We start from the raw sequence: 16,358 nt of genomic DNA on the forward strand, positions 1-16,358 counted from the left end.
AGTCTCATCTGCCTGCGTTTGACCCACATCCCGCTAAACCTTTCCTATTCATGTGCCTTGTGGTTAGCCAGTCATTAAGTCAGTGCTCCTCAGCAACGTGTAGCATTGTGCCTCTCCACACGTGTACAAAGGGTTCATACTGAGGCTCCATAGATGGAGGTTGGGTGGGGAAAAGGGGAGGGAAAGAGAGGGAGAGAAAGAGAGAGAGAGAGAGAGAGAGAGAGGTGGGGGAGAGAGAGACAGAGACAGAGACAGAGAGACAGACAGACAGAGACAGAGAGAGAGATAGAGACACAGAGAGAGAGAGAGAGGTAGAGTAAAACCTGTCCAGCGAGGACCACTCTTGCCATGTTTCTCACAAGGAACTCGTGAATGCTTTCCTGTGTTACCCGTACCTCGGTCTGAAGGATTTCTGATGGTCTGAAGGATTTCTGATGGTGGAACCAGCGCAGGAAGGCTGCTCCGGACAGGTCATCAAGATGGAGGGGCAAGCAGCAGGTAGGTTTAACAGGCCATTGTGGAGGGGGTAAGTAAGAGGCAGCACAGATGGTTTCAGGCACATCTCCCTAAATCCTTCCTATTCATATACTCATCCAGAAGCCTTTTAAGTTTTGTAATTGTACCAGCTTCCACCAATTTCTTTGGCATGCACCACCCTCTGTGTGAAAATGTTGGCCCTTAGGTCTCTTTTATATCTTTCCTCTCTCACTGTAAACCTATGCCCCATAGTTGTGGACTCCCCCACCCCAGGGAAAAGACTTTGTCTATTTAACTTATCCACGCCCCTCATGATTTTATAAACTTCTATGAGTCACCCCTCAGCCTCCGATGTTCCAGGAAAGATAGCCCCAGCCTATTCAGCCTTTCCCTTTAGCTCAAATCCTCCAACCCTGGCAACATCCTTGTAAAATTTTTCTGAACCCTTTCAGGTTTCACAGCATCCTTCCTATAGCAGAGAGACCAGAATTGCACACAGTATTCCAAAAGTGGCCGAACCAATGTCCTGTACAACTGCAACATTACCTCCCAACTCCTGTACTCAGTGCACAGACCTATAAAGAGAAGCATACCAAACTTCTCTTTCACTATCCTATCTACCTGCAACTACACTTTCAAGGAGCTATGAACCTCTACTCCAAGGTGCCTTTGTTCAGCAACACTCCCCAGGACATTACCATTAAGTGTATAAGTCATACCCTGATTTGCTTTCCCAAAATGCAGCACCTTGCATTTATCTAAATTAAACTCCATCTGCCACTCCTCAGCCCATTGGCCCATCTGATCAAGGATCATTATACTCTGATCCTTTGTTGTCCACTACACCTCCAATTTTGGTGTCATCTGCAAACTTACTAATCACACCTCCTAGATTCACATCCAAATCATTTATATAAATGATGAAAAGTATGGACCCAACACCTTGTGACACTCCACTGGTCACAGGCCACCAGTCTGAAAAACAACCCTCCACCACCACCCTTTGTTTTCTACCTTCCAGACAGTCCTGTATCCAAATGGCTTGTTCTCCCTGTATTCCATGAGATCTAACATTGCTAACCAGTCTACATGAGGAACCTTGTTGAATGCCTTATTGAAGTCCATATAGATCACGTCCACCTTTCAGCCTTCATTAATCTTCTTCATTACTTGTAGCCAACTGGAAACAGGATCTTTTCCACAAAACCTTTCCACAAAGAGTTTCACAAGATGGGTTGTCAAGAGGCTTTTGTGAGCCCAGTGTGTATTGAAGGGGCAGCATTGTCTTGAGTGCTACTTTTTCTGTTGAGTTAGTGAGCGATTATAATAAGTTTTGATCAGTTTTTGAGCTTTGAATTAGAATTCTCTGCTATATCTCTGTTTCTTTGATACAGCAAATGAAATCAGCTTCAGACAATCAGAAGCAGCTGCAGTTTTCGGAGCCTGTGACCTGTAATCTAAGAAATGGAACATTTTCTACAACATGTCAATGGCGCTGAGAGAGAGTTAGTAATAACAGCAAGTACTCACGACCTAATCAACACTTGGAGATTTCAAAACAACTGAAGTAACGAGACTTATCTCTCCCTCTGTCATACAGGCCACACAACACAGCCCACACAACTTTCTCATTAACCCTCTGCTGGACTTTTTTTTACAATGCTGTGGCTTGAAAGATCACATTGGTGGTCATTATGGGTGATGCAGGCTACTCAGCCCCTCAAGCTTGTCCACTGTCATGAACACAGCCCAGTCCATCACCTAAACCAGCCTTCCATCCACTGACTCCATCTGCATTTCCTGCTGCCTCAGGAAACGACCAACATAATCCTCCCACTCCGGTTATACTCTCTTTCACCGGGCAGACAAAATAGAAGTTTGAATACACATTTGAACAGATTCGAGAACAGCTTCTTCCTCGCTGTTACCAGACTTTTGAACTGACTTCTCAAATAGAGATGTCACAGAGATGTGTTCATTCTGATCTCTCTCTGCACATTCCCTGCTGCTGTAACACTCTGCACTCTGTTCTGCTACCCTGATGCCCTTGAGAAAGTACGATTAGCCTGTACAGCATGTAAAACAACAGTTTTCACTGTATCTCTGTGCATTTAACAATAAATCAAACTCAAACTCAATTAGATCATGGCTGATATCTACTTTGACTCTCAGAAGTACAGAAGGAAGCTATATTGACTGTCATGCTCACCCTCCATCGACCTGCCATGGATCTGCGCCCAGGAATACCTTTGCACAATTAAAACCTACTAATCTGAGTTATGAAATTTTCAACTGGACCCTCCACCATCCTCCAGCCTCAATGATATGCTATCGGGGTAAGGTTCTAAATTTCCGTTAACTTTTCTCTGAAGATGTTCTCTCTGAGATTACCTTAGCATAGCCTAACTCATGTTTTAAAATAAAGCCTCCTTTGTTCTGGTTTACCTGCTCCCTTCCCCTACTGGAGACAGCAGTTGCTCTCTACTGAATATTTATAATTCTTTTAGTCATCTTAATTAGGTCACCCCTTAAATCTTAAAGTTTACACAGCTTTCATAAAGTACTCATAAAGTAAAGTGCTGTGTAAACTTGGAAACATAACAATTCAAGAAGGAATGGACAAAAAGTGCTGGGCTCATTAGCGGCATCCATAACAATGAATGATAAAAAAAAAGTGACTCACACGCTGGTCAGACCAATAGTCCCACAGTGTTAAGGTGTAGCAGGCAAGAGAGTGGAGTTGACAGCACAGTCAGATCAGAGTTGCTCTTCTGGAATAACAGAGCAGGGCTGAATGGCCCACTCTGGCTTCTACTTCTTGCAATCTTTCCTGAAGGGCGTGTACAGAAACAGGCCATTCGGCCCAAAGCTCCACGCTGATATTTATGCTCCACAAGAGCTGTTCCCACTCTCTAATTTTTCTCAGACCACCAGCATGACCTCCTATTCCATTTTTCCTCGTGTGTTTAGTCTGATTCCCCTTCTATACATCCAAATGATTCACATCAATTATTCCTTGTGCCAGTGATCTCAGTCTCGAGGTAGACACACTCCTTTGCATTTATTAGTGATGACATCTCTGAGTCTTGGCTGACACTGGACTAAGGTCCTAGAATCCCTCACGATCAGCACTATGGGTGTTCCTACATGAAATGGACTGTAGAAGTTCTAGAAGGCAGCTCAGCACCAACTTCTGAAGGGCAATTGGTGATAGCCCTCATTTATAAATTTCCACAAAGATGGAAAATCCCTTCAGCATGCCTACCCTTTCTAATCTTTTCATAATTTTAAATGCCTTCATCAGGCTCAGCCTTCTCTCTTCTGGAGAAATTAGTTTTAAGCTTGTTCAATCTTTCTGATGTGGTTAGTTATCTCACATACACCTGCAACGAATTAAAGGCAGCATTTGGTTCCAAGAACAGCCAGTCGATGAGCCATCAGTCACATCACAAGTAGTTAGGGTCAGCTCAGCTGGCTGGACAGCTGATTTGTGATATACACTGATGCCGAGAGCAGGGGTTCAATCCCCGCACCATCTGAGGTAACCACGAAGGACTCTCCTTCCCAACCTTTCTCCTCACCTGAGGCATGGTGACCCTCAGACACCTCCCTCTCTCATGAGAGAGCAGCCCTCTGGGTCTACGGTGACGTTACCTTTATTGATTTCATTGATTGTACTCAGCAACTCAGATAGTGACCCCTCACTTTCATCGAGAAGACACAATAAGCAAGTGGGTTATATTGGAAGACAAAGCCAGGCAAACACAGGAACACATTCTCAATAACTCAACAATCGTGGACAAAGACAGCAACTGGCAAGGAGCACGTGGAATGAAGCAGGTAGCCTGGAGTGTGATTGCACATTTGGAGGCATGGCTCAGTTGGGAGCACTCTTGCCTCTGACTCACCAAAGTGTGGGCTCGAGACTCACGCTAAGATGTGAACCGAGGCTGACCCTTCCACACCGTTGGAGGTCAGAAGTCACACAACACCAGGTTATAGTCCAACAGGTTTATTAGAAATCACAAGCTTTCGGAGCATAGCCCCGTTGTCAGGTGCACTGCTTGTGACTTCTGACCCTGTCCATCCCAGTCCAACCCCGGCACCTCCACGTCACTGTTGGAGCTGCCATCCTTCAGCAGGCATTAGACTGCACTGTCCCATCTGCCTGCTCAGGTGGAGTTAAAGGATCTCACTTGAGAAAAAGCTGGGAGTTCTCCCACATTCCACAAAAGAGTCAAAATTGGCCTCGAAACATTAACTCTGCATCTCCCTCCACACCTGCTGAGTTTCTCCAGCAATTTCTGTTTTTATTTCAAATTTCCAGGATCTGCAGGTTTTTCTAATCTGGCCCCTTCCCACTGCGAGGCGAGAATACTATCAAAATACTATAATACACGCAAAACAAAACCTTTCACTATACTTAGGTACACGTGACCAACAGAAACACTGCTCCACCAGAGCAGCAATAACGGGGACTGGAAACCCCACTCACCTCGTGACAACAAACCACGCAAGCTCTCCGAAGTCCGGGGAAGCCCTCATGTACGTTTTGATGTGTGGCATGGCACGGCTTCGACCTGTGACCTCTGCAGACCATCGACTGTGTGGGGGAGACGCACAACAGTAAGATCAGTCAGCCCACTGTCCACCCAGCCACACGAATACAAACCCACTCAGAGCCACAGACCCCGGCCCACCACGGACGCTCGAGAGGAATTAGAGGAACCGACAGCACAGGAGCAGACCATCCAGCCCCATCAGAACTTGTCATGAGACCATCACAAAAGCCAACCTCCCATCCATGGACTCCAACTATACTTCCCATTGATGTGTAAAGGCTGCCAACATCGTCAAAAACCCCTTCCACCCCGATAATGCTCTCTTCTAACTTCTTCCATCAGGCAGAAGATACAGAAGCTTAAACACACATACCAGCAGGTTCACGAACAGCTGCTTCCCTGCTGTTATTAGACTGCTGAATGGACCTCTCAAATTTCAAATCTAATGTTGAGTTTGCTTTGTGCACCTGTGCAGCTGTAATCCTGCATGCCTCATCCAAAGATGTGCAGGTTAGGTGAACTGGCCAAACTAAATTGCCTGAAGTGTTCAGGGATGTGTAGGTTAGGTGTATTGGTCAGTGTGGGGGGATAGATCTGGCTGTGTTATTTTTCGGACCTGTTGGGCCGAACGGCCTGTTTCCACACTGTAGAAATTTTATGACTTCTTGCTCTGTTCAATCACCCTGTAATCTGTATGTCCTTGTGGCTATGATCTGTCTGTACTGCACACAAAACAAAACTTTTCACTGTACTTAGATACATTTGACAACAATTAATCAATTCAGACCAATAAAACTGAAGCAACTGGTAGGCAATAGGAAGCATTCTGTAAAACAGCCTTCACCACCTCCACATCCCTTCCCAAAGGGTAGTGACTGCTCCCTCCTGCCTCTGTTATTCAATATCATCCACCTGATCATCCTTCCAACTAAGAGCTACAGAAGACGGTGTCCAATAAGAGGTTCTAATGGACAAGAATGCAACTTGACATCATTGTTTTATGGATGTCCACCTGCAAGAAATGGCTCTGGCTCCTGGCAAAGGACACTTATGTTTTGTGCCCGAGACAGTGAACTCATTAGTATTGTTGACACCCTCAATCAAACAGTGAGTCAGAACAACTTGTCAAAGGTGCCATCTGCTCATGTCCCCAAACTCTCTGTTTGATTTGACATTACAAAAGATGGATTGGAGTGTGGCACTGACCCATCATATTAAATTTATAACTCTACTTCTGACAAGTCAATAAAACAATTACCTTTCCATTAACTCTGCAGCTGGGTGAAGATTTACCAGGCTGAGACCAGGCGACTTTTTCATTTTATTGCTCTGCTCTCTCCCAGCTAATGATCCTATTCCTGGGATTGCTTGTTTCCTAGTCCCAGGTGGAGCTGTGAGTGGCTGTGACTGACTGGGCCATGTAACGCAAGATGGCTAGCTTACACTGGGGCCTAGGACAGTGGAGGGTTCATCAGGACTTTAATAACCAGGTCTCACTGTGCACAAGTCAGGGCTTGAGGGGGTGTGGATGTTGACAGGGGGTTGTGAGGGGTGGTGTAGGGCTGCTGTGCCCATAGTGGGGACCAGGGACCACTGTGCCACAGTCAGGGTGATATGCATGCACATGGTTTCTGCTGACCTGCTTATTCCCACTGATTGTATTAAGAACTTGGGTGTGAGAGGCAGAGGTCACCACAGTTGGAAGGGCTACAATCTAGGAAGAAACAGGAGCAAAATGGGCAATCCTTTACTCCTATGATACCAAGCCAGGGTGTTGAAATTATAAGCTTGCATTTGTAGAGTGCAATGAAGCTGCTGGTAGCACATACTCACCCGCAAATAGAAGGTTGAGAGTTCAAGTCTCACTCTGAGGCAAATATCAAAGGTGACTCAAGGCAGCACTGAAGGAGTACTGCACAGTCAGAGGTACTATATTTTGGAGGAGATTGTAATCCAAGGATCTTTCTGCCTGCAAGATGATGGGGATGAAAGTTGAAAGGACCTGGGTGTCCTTGTGCACCACTCACTGAGGTGCAGCAGGTGGTAAAGAAGGCAAATGGTATCTAGTAGTTGGTAATGAACCAGACCAGGTGTTTGATTTAGTTGTAGGTGAGCACTTTGGAGAGAGTGACTATAATTTGGTGATGTTTAGTTTAGCGATGGAAAGGGATAGGTACATGCCACAGGTCAAGAGTTATCGATGGGGCAAGGGCAATTATAATGCAATTAGGCAAGACGTAGGAGGCATGGAATGGGGTAGCAAAATGCAGGGGATGGGGACAATCAAAATGTGGAGCTGGTTTAAGGAACAGATATTGCATGCCCTTGATAGGTATGTCCCTGTCAGGCAGGGAGGAAGTGATAAGGTAAGGGAACCGTGGTTTACTAAAGAAATTGTATCTCTTGTAAAGTGGAAGCAGGAAGCTTATGTGACATTGAGACAAGGTGGTTCAGATGTCGCGATGGAGAGTTACAAATTAGCTAGGAAGGATTTAAGGAGAGAGTTAAGAGGAGCAAAGAGAGGACATGAGCAGTTTTTAGCAGGTAGAATAAAGGAGAACCCTAAAGCTTTCTATAGGTATGTGAGGAATAAAAGGATGAGGAGGGTAGGAATAGAGCTAGTCAAAGACAGAAGTGGGAAGTTGTGTGTGGACCCTGTGGAGATCGGAGAGATGCGAAATGAACATTTCTCATCGGTTTTCACTCAGGAAAAGGAGAATATTGTAGAGAAGAATGAGATACGAGCTATTAGACTAGAAAAGATCGTGGTTAGTAAGAGGAGGAGTTATCAATTCTAGAAGGTGTGAAAGTAGATAAACCCCCTGAGCCAGATGGGATTTATCTGAGGATTCTCTGGGAAGTTAGGGAGGAGATGGTGGAGCCTTTGGCCTTGTTCTTTGATCTTTGAGTCGTCATTGCCTACGGGGGGGGGTTTAGCTGCAGAGGACTGCAGGTTTTGCAAATGTTGGGTCCTTGTTCAAGAAGGGCAGCAGAGATGACCCAGGTAATTACTGACCAGTGAGCCTTATGTCTATTGTAGGAAAAGTTTTGGAAAGGATTATAAGAGATAGGATTTATAATCATCTAGCAAGCAACAATTTGATTGCAGAGAGTCAACATGGTTTTGTCAAGGGCAGGTCATGTCTCACAAACTTCACTGAGTTTTTTGAGAAGGTGACCAAGCATGTGAATGAGGGTAGAACAGTTGACATGGTTTACATGGACTTCAGTAAAACTTTGATAAGGTTCCACATGGTAGGCTTTAGGAGAAAATGCAGAGGCATGGAATTGAGGGTGATTTAGCAGTTTGGATTAGAAACGGGCTTTCTGTAAGAATGCAGCGAGTGGTGGTTGATGGAAAATATTCAGCCTGGAGTCCGGTTACTAGTGTGTGCCACAAGGATCTGATTTGGGACCACTGCTGTTTGTCATTTTTATAAATGACTGAAATGCAGGCATAGGTGGATGGGTTAGTAAGTTTGCAGATGACACTAAAGTCTGTGAAATGGTGGACAGTGTGGAAGAACGTTACAGGTTGCAGGGGGACTTGGATAAACTGCAGAATTGGGCTGAGAGGTGGCAAATGGAGTTCATTGCAGATAAATGTGAGGTGATTCACTTTGGGAAGAATAACAGGAAGGCAGAATACTGGGTCAATGGAAAGATTCTTGGTAGTGTGGATGTGCAGAGGGATCTTGGTGTCCATGTACATAGATCCCTGAAAGTTGCCACCCAGGTTGATAGTGCTGTTAAGAAGGCATATGGTGTGTTAGGTTTTATTGGTAGAGGGATTGAGTTCCGGAGCCGTGATGTCATGCTGCAACTGTACAAAATGCTAGTGCGGCCTCACTTGGAATATTGTGTACAGTTCTGGTCGCCCCATTAGAGGGAGAATGTGGAAGCATTGGAAAAGGTGCAGAGGAAATTTACCAGGATGTTGCCTGGTCCTATGCAAAGGTCTTATGAGGAAAGGCTGAGGGATTTGGGTCTGTTCTCATCAGAGAGAAGAAGGCTAAAAGGGATTTGATACAATTGAGATGTGTTAGATTTAAGACAGATGTCAGAGGCAGGTTCTTTACGCAGAGAGTGGTAAGGGCGTGGAATGCCCTACCTACCAATGTAGTTAACGCAGCCACATTAGGGAGATTTAAACAATCCTTGGATAAGCATACGGAATGATGATGGGATAGTGTAGAGTGATGGGCTTAGATTAGTTCACAGGTCAGCGCAACATTGAGGGCCGAAGGGCCTGTCCTGTACTGTACTGTTCTATGTTCTATGTATTGTGGCCTTCATTGCAAGAGGTTTCGAGTACAGGAACAGGGATGTGTTGATGCAGTTATACTGGGCCTTGGTGAAGCCACACCTAGAATATTGTATGCAGTCTTGGTCTCCTTTTCTGAGGAAGGATGCTCTTGCTCTCGGGGAGTGTAGCAAAGGTTTACCGGGAACGGCGGACTGACGTATGAGGAGGGATTGACTAGGTTAGGATTGTTTTCACTGGAGTTCAGACGAATGAAGGGGAGGGGGTCTCATAGAGACTTATAAAATTATCACAGGACTAGACAAGGTAGATGCAGGGAGGATGGTGGGCATGTCCTGAACCAGGGGTCACAGTCTGAGGATTCAGGGTAAACCATTTAGGAGGGAGATGGGGAGACAATTCTTCACAGTGGTGAGCCTGTGGAATTCAGTACCACAGGACATAGTCGGTGCCAAAACATTGAATGTACTCAAGATACAGCTAGATATAGCACTTGGGGTGAATGGGATCAAAGGTAATGGGGTGAAAGCAGGATTAGGCCACTGAATTGAACGATCAGCCTTGAATGTGATAAATGGTGGCGCAGGCTTAAATGGGTCGAATGGCCTCCTCCTGCTCCCTTCTTCTGTGTTTCTATGTATTTGAAAGAGTACTGACCTCCAAGATCCTGATCAATGTTTATCCCTCAAACAAACATGCAAAAGGCAGAGTTCTTTTATTCATTCATGGGACGTGGGCATTGCAGGCTGGTTCTGCCCATCCCTAGTTGCCCTTTAGAAGGTGGTAGGTCTTGCTAAATAAATTTTAAAAATCTCCCAATCTCAGTTTTGACATTTTCAATTCGCCCTCGGTCTCTCAGCGGCATTTTGCGCAAGGAAAGACATAATTTCATTGGAAGCAATTCAGAGAAGGTTCACGAGGACAATCCCTGGGTTGGAGCAAAGGCTAAACAGGTTTGGATTGGGTAAGGGTACAAGATACTCATACAAGATTCTTAAGGGGCTTGACAGGGTAAATGCTGAGAGGGTGTTTCCCCTTGTGGGACAGTCTGCGACCAGAGGGCATAGTCTGAGAATAAAGTGGTGCCAATTTATGGCTGAGAAGAAGAGGAATCTCTCCTCTCAAAGGATTGAGAGTTTTTGGAGCTCCTTGCACAGAGAGCTGAGGGGGCATATTTATTGTATATTTTAAGGCTGAGAGAGATGGCTTCTTGATCAGTCAGGGAATCAAGGCTCACAGGGAAAGGGCAGGAAAGTGGATGTGAGGAGTGTCAGATCAGTCATGATCCTATTGAATAGTGGAGACTTGAGGGGCCAAATGGGGGTTAAGGGTTACGTGGAGAAAGCGGAAGAACGGGGTTAAGAAACTTATCAGCCACGATCGAATGGTGGGGTGGACTTGATGGACTAAATGGCCTAATTTCTGCTCCTATGTCTTCTGGTCTACTCCTGTTCCTACTTAAGAGTCATAGAGATGTACAGCACGGAAACAGACCCTTCGGTCCAACTCGCCCATGCCAACTAGATATCCTAACCTAATCTCGTCCCACTTGCCAGCACCCAGCCCATATCCCTCCAACCCCTTCCTATTCATATACCCATCCAAATGCCTTTTAAATGTTGTAATTGTACCAGCCTCCACCACTTCCTCTGGCAGCTCATTCCATACATGCACCACCCTGTGTGAAAAAGTTGCCCCTTAGGTCTCTTTTATATCTTTCCCCTCTCCCCCTAAATCTATGGCCTCTAGTTCTGAACTCCCCCCACCCTAGGGAAAAGACTTTGTCTATTTACCCTATCCATGCCCTTCAAGATTTTATAAACCTCTATAAGGTCACCCCTCAACCTCCGACGCTCCAGGGAAAACAGCCCCAGCCTGTTCAGCCTCTCCCTATAGCTCAAATCCTCCAACCCTGGCAACACCCTTGTAAATCTTTTCTGAACCCTTTCAAGTTTCACAACATCCTTCTGATAGGAAGGAAACCAGAATTGCACGCAATATTCCAACAGTGGCCTAACCGATGTCCTGTACAGCCGCAACATGACCTCCAAACTCCTATACTTAATACTCTGACCAATAAAGGAAAACATACCAAACACCTTCTTCACTAATTTATCTACCTGCGACTCCACTTTCAAGGAGCTATGAACCTGCACTCGAAGGTCTCTTTGTTCAGCAACACTCCCTAGGACCTTACCAATAAGTGGATAAATCCTGCTGAGATTTGCTTTTCCAAAATGCAGAACCTCACATTTATCTGAATTAAACTCCATCTGCCACTCCTCAGCCCATTGGCCCATCTGATCAAGATCCCACTGTAATCTGAGGTAACTTTCTTTGCTGTCCACTACACCTCCAATTTTGGTGTCATCTGCAAACTTACTAACTACGTGTATACCCCTTACGTTCACATCCAAATCATTTGTATAAATGACGAAAAGCAGAGGACCCAGCACCGATCCTTGTGGCACTCCACTGATCACAGGCCTCCAGTCTGAAACACAACCCTCCACCACCACCCTCTGTCTTCTACCTTTGAGCCAGTTCTGTATCCAAACGGCTAGTTCCCCCTGTTCTTATGATCTTTCGGTCCAAGTGAGCACCAGACTTTCACTGGAACGAGTAAAAGTAAAATGCTGCTGATGCTGGGGACTAGACATTAAAAACAGAGCCCTTGGCAATATTCATGGGGACAGCAACAAGAATTAATGTTTCAAGCACACTTTCCAGTAGACATGAAGGGAATTACTTTTTGCATGGCCCAGCTCTCATTTTAATGTTAGGTTACCTTGTCTGAAACACCCCTGAGGATGAATAGTTTCTATTTATTTACCCTCACAATGGTTTCAATCACCATAACATGTCAATTCAATCACCCCTTCATCTATACCTAAGGGACTGCAAGCCTGTGGTTCAGCAGGTCAGAGGGGCTGAATGTATGACTGTGTTCTGAGGATTGGGGAAGAGTGCAGGGTATCACCCAGGGGTTGCTTCTTTTGTCCATCCAGTACCTTTCATGCATCAAGAGCTTTTAGTAATGCTTATCTGTATTGGTCAGTGCATTGAGTATACGAGTTGGGAGGTCATGGTGATGTTGTGAAACTTGAAAGGGTTCAGAACAGATTTATAAGGGTGTTGCCAGGGGTTGGAGGATTTGAGCTACAGGGAGAGGCTGAACAGGCTGTTTCTTTGGACCGTCGGAGGCTGAGGGGTGACCTTATAGAGGTTTATAAAATCATGAGGGTCATGGATTGGATAAATAGACAAAGTATTTTCCCTGGCGTGGGTGAGTCCAAAACTAGAGGTTTAGGGTGAAAGGGGCAAGATATACAAGGGACCTAATGAGCATCTTTTTCATGCAGAGGGTAGTGTGTGATGGAATGAGCTGCCAGAGGAAGTGATGGAGGCTAGTACAATTACAGCATTTAAAAGGTATCTGGATGGTTATATGAATAGGAAGGGTTTAGAGGGATATGGGCTGGGTGCTCGCAAACGGGTCTAGATTAGGTTAAGATATCTGGTCGGCATGGATGAGTTGGACCGAACGGTCTGTTTCCAAGCTGTACAGCTCTATGACTATGACTTTAAGAGCATCCCACCCACACCCACACCCACCTCCCCTCCTTATTGCTCTACATTTCCCTGACTAATGTACCTAACCTACACATCCCTGAACACAATGGGCAATTCTTTTATAGAATCCAGGCAGTCACAGTGTGAAGCAACATCATCGTTGAACCGAGTCTCGTCCACACTTCATGCCCTAGCAGCATATTAATAAGATGAAGGAAGTGAATGTACTATCGCCAAGTTTATGGGAAGGAAAATGGTGAGGATGACATAAAGAGTCAACAGAGGGATATAGATAGGTCAAGTGAGTGAGTAAAAACTTGGCAGATGGAAAATAATGTGGGAAATGTGAGGTTATGCACTTAGGCAAGAAGAATGGAAGAGCTGAATATTATTTGAATGGAGAAAGCGATGTAGCAGAGGAATTTAGTTGGGGGGGTGGGCAGGGGAAGTGTCCCCATCTCTGAATCACAAAAGGCTAGCATCCAAGTTCAGTCAGTAATAGAGAGGGCCAAAGGAATGTCAGCATATATTTCAAAGGGACTGAAGTATAAAAGTAGGGAGCTTTTCTAAGACTGTACAAGGCACTAGTCAGACCACAGCTGGAGTTCAGTGAACAGTTTTGGGCCCCTTACCTTAGGAAAGATATACCAGCATTAGAGGCAGTCGAGTGAAATTTTTCTAGGCAAGTGCCAGGTAATGACAGGTTGAGTAAGTTGAGCTTGTACTCAGTGGAATTTAGAAGGATGAGAGACTGACCTTGTTAAGACATGTAGTGGAGCATTCTTGAGGACTTGATAGGGAGGTGCAGGAATGTTGTATCCCATGTTGAAGGATTTAGGACTAGAGGGCATAATTTCAATCTAAATTGTTGCACATTTAAGATACAGATGGAGAGGGGTTTTTTTCTCTCAGAGAGTAGTGAATCTATGAAATTCTTTATGGCTGAAGTATATTGAAGGCTGAGATAGACAGATTTTTAATCAGTAAGGGAATCGAGGGTGACAGGGAAAAGGCAGGAAAGTGAAGTTGATGATGATCAGATCATTGATGATCAGATCAATGACTCCATTGTATGATGAAGTGAACTCAATGGTTTCAACTCCTGCATCTTATGGTCCTAGAGTCATCAAGATGTACAGCACTGAAATAGACCTTCGGTCCAACTCATGCATGCTGACCAGACCTTATCTATTTAGTCTATCCATTCCCCTCATGATTTTATAAACCTCTATAAGGTCACCCCTCAGCCTCCGACATTCCAGGGAAAACAGCTCCAGCCTATTCAACCTCTCCCTATAGCTCAAATCCTCCAACCCTGGCAACATCTTTGTAAATCTTTTCTGAATCCTTTCAAATTTCACAACATCCTTCTGGTGGAAAGGAGACCATACAATATTTCAAAAAAGATTTTTTTTCGGTCGGTGAGGACTTGTTGGACTTGGTGGCCTGTTTCCATACTATAGGGATTCTATGATTCTACGAACACAATGCAGTAGCCTGAACCAGATATGTTACCAGATGAGTAATCTATAGGCCTGAATAATAATCGAGGAGAAAGTGAGGACTGCAGATGCTGGAGATCAGAGCTTAAAATGTGTTGCTGGAAAAGCGCAGCAGGTCAGGCAGCATCCAAGGAACAGGAGAATCAACGTTTCGGGCATCAGCTGCCTGACCTGCTGCGCTTTTCCAGCAACACATTTTCCGGCCTGAATAATACCCTTGTTTTGGGGGTGGGGTTGATGGTTGGGCAATTTACACTATTTTCTGTGCACACTCACACACACAGTGGATGTAAAGAGGCTGCTTTGTGTGTGCCCAGGGTGGGGTGTTCTGTGTTGCTGTGTGTGTGGCCACTGAAGGAAACACTGACCTGGTTTAATGATCTGAGAACTGAGTTTCAAATCTCAGCACCACAGCTGGAGAATTGAAATTCTATCAATTAACCTAATCGGGCGTTAAAAAAACAGAAGGCGATGGCTTTGCAGAGAAAGCATTTCTTTCTGTTCTGTCCTTGCCAATTTGTTAGGGAGCTCTGCTGTCAAATTGCCAAATATGACGTCAGCAACAGTGACAATTGCAAAGCCTGTCACAAAATGTTCTACGTTGTACTTTTCCAAATCCTTGCCTATTTTCATCAAGTCATTAAAGGAGATCTATATTCTGTGGTGTTTAGAAGGATAAGAGGCAATCTCATTGAAACACAGAAAATTCTGAAGGGACACATTAAGGTAGAGCAGGACTTCCCAAAGTTGGCAGGTGGGATGGAGGGAGGTGAGGTTGAAATTTCCAGCTCAGAGGCAGCGATGGATAGTCCCCAGAGCTGCACTCCCCACTCCCAGAGTTGGAAAACGTTTAGAAAGCAGGAAAGTGGAGTCACGGGGAGACAAGGTGGTGAAGACAACGTCCGGTACACGCGCTTTCATTGGCCAGTGCACTGAGTATAGGAGTTGGGAGGTCATGTTGCAGCTGTCCAGGATACTGGTGAGACCAGTTTTAGAATACTGCATTCAATTCTGGTCTCCCTCCTATCGGAAAGATGTTGCAAAACTAGACAGGGCTTGGAAAAGATTTACAAGGAGGTTGCCAGGGTTGGAGGGGCTTAAACTATGGGAAAGGCTGAATAGGCTGGGGCTGTTTTCCCTGGAGTATCAGAGATTGACGGAAGTGAGCTTATAGAGGTTTGTAAAATCAATAGGGGCATGGATAGGGTGAACAGCAAAGATCTTTTCCCCAGGGTAGGGGAGTCCAAAATTAGAGGGCATAGGTTTAAGATGAAAGGGGAAAGAGAGAGGTACCTTTTTCACGCAGGGGGTCGTGTGTGTATGGAATGAGCTGGCAGAGGAAGTGGTGTGGAAGTGGGTACAGTTACAACGTTTAAAAGGCATCTGGGCGGGTATATGAATGGAAAAGGTTTAGAGGGATATGGGCCAAATTATGGCAAATGGGATTAGATTAATTTAAGATATCTGGTCGGCATGGACAAGTTGGACCGAAAGGTCTGTTTCTGTGCTATATAGCTCTATGACTCTATGGCATTTAGGGAGACACTGGTTGTTTTTAATGGTTGGAGAATCTCAAACCTGGAGGCACAGTCTTAGGACGGCACCTGATACTTTAAAGTTGAGATTGGGAGAAATTAGGTTGTGAATCTCTGCCACAGAGGTTTGTGAGTGCTCCATCACTTGAATACACTTCATAGAAACGTAGAAAGTAGGAGCAGGCATAGGTCATATTGGACATTCCAATCTGCTCCAACATTCAATATTATCATACCTGATCATCTAACCCAATATCCTGTTCCCACCTTCATCCCATAACCTGTGATCCCTTTGGCCCTGAAAACTAGATATAACTCCTTCTTGGAAAAATTCAATCTTTTGGCCTCAACTGGCAGAGAAATCCACAAGCTCCCCACTCTCTGAATGAAGAAATTTCTCCTCATCTCAGTCTTAAATGGCCCACCTTGGTCCATTCCTTAGACT

The 16,358-nt window shown here is 45.0% G+C and overlaps 1 protein-coding gene across 5 annotated transcripts in view; it reads right to left on the minus strand.

Moving 5' to 3' along the window:
* tdp1 (tyrosyl-DNA phosphodiesterase 1) overlaps positions 1 to 16,358 on the minus strand; it is a 137,804-nt gene that overhangs the window by 59,351 nt on the left and 62,095 nt on the right. For all 5 annotated transcript variants that reach the window (XM_072568087.1, XM_072568083.1, XM_072568086.1 and 2 more), the window contains exon 13: positions 4,973 to 5,080. In XM_072568087.1, coding sequence (XP_072424188.1) covers positions 4,973 to 5,080 — 108 coding nt within the window. The remainder of the gene's footprint in view (positions 1 to 4,972; positions 5,081 to 16,358) is intronic.

The sequence above is a fragment of the Chiloscyllium punctatum genome, chromosome 4 (genome assembly GCF_047496795.1).
Source record: "Chiloscyllium punctatum isolate Juve2018m chromosome 4, sChiPun1.3, whole genome shotgun sequence".
Taxonomy (NCBI): domain Eukaryota; kingdom Metazoa; phylum Chordata; class Chondrichthyes; order Orectolobiformes; family Hemiscylliidae; genus Chiloscyllium; species Chiloscyllium punctatum.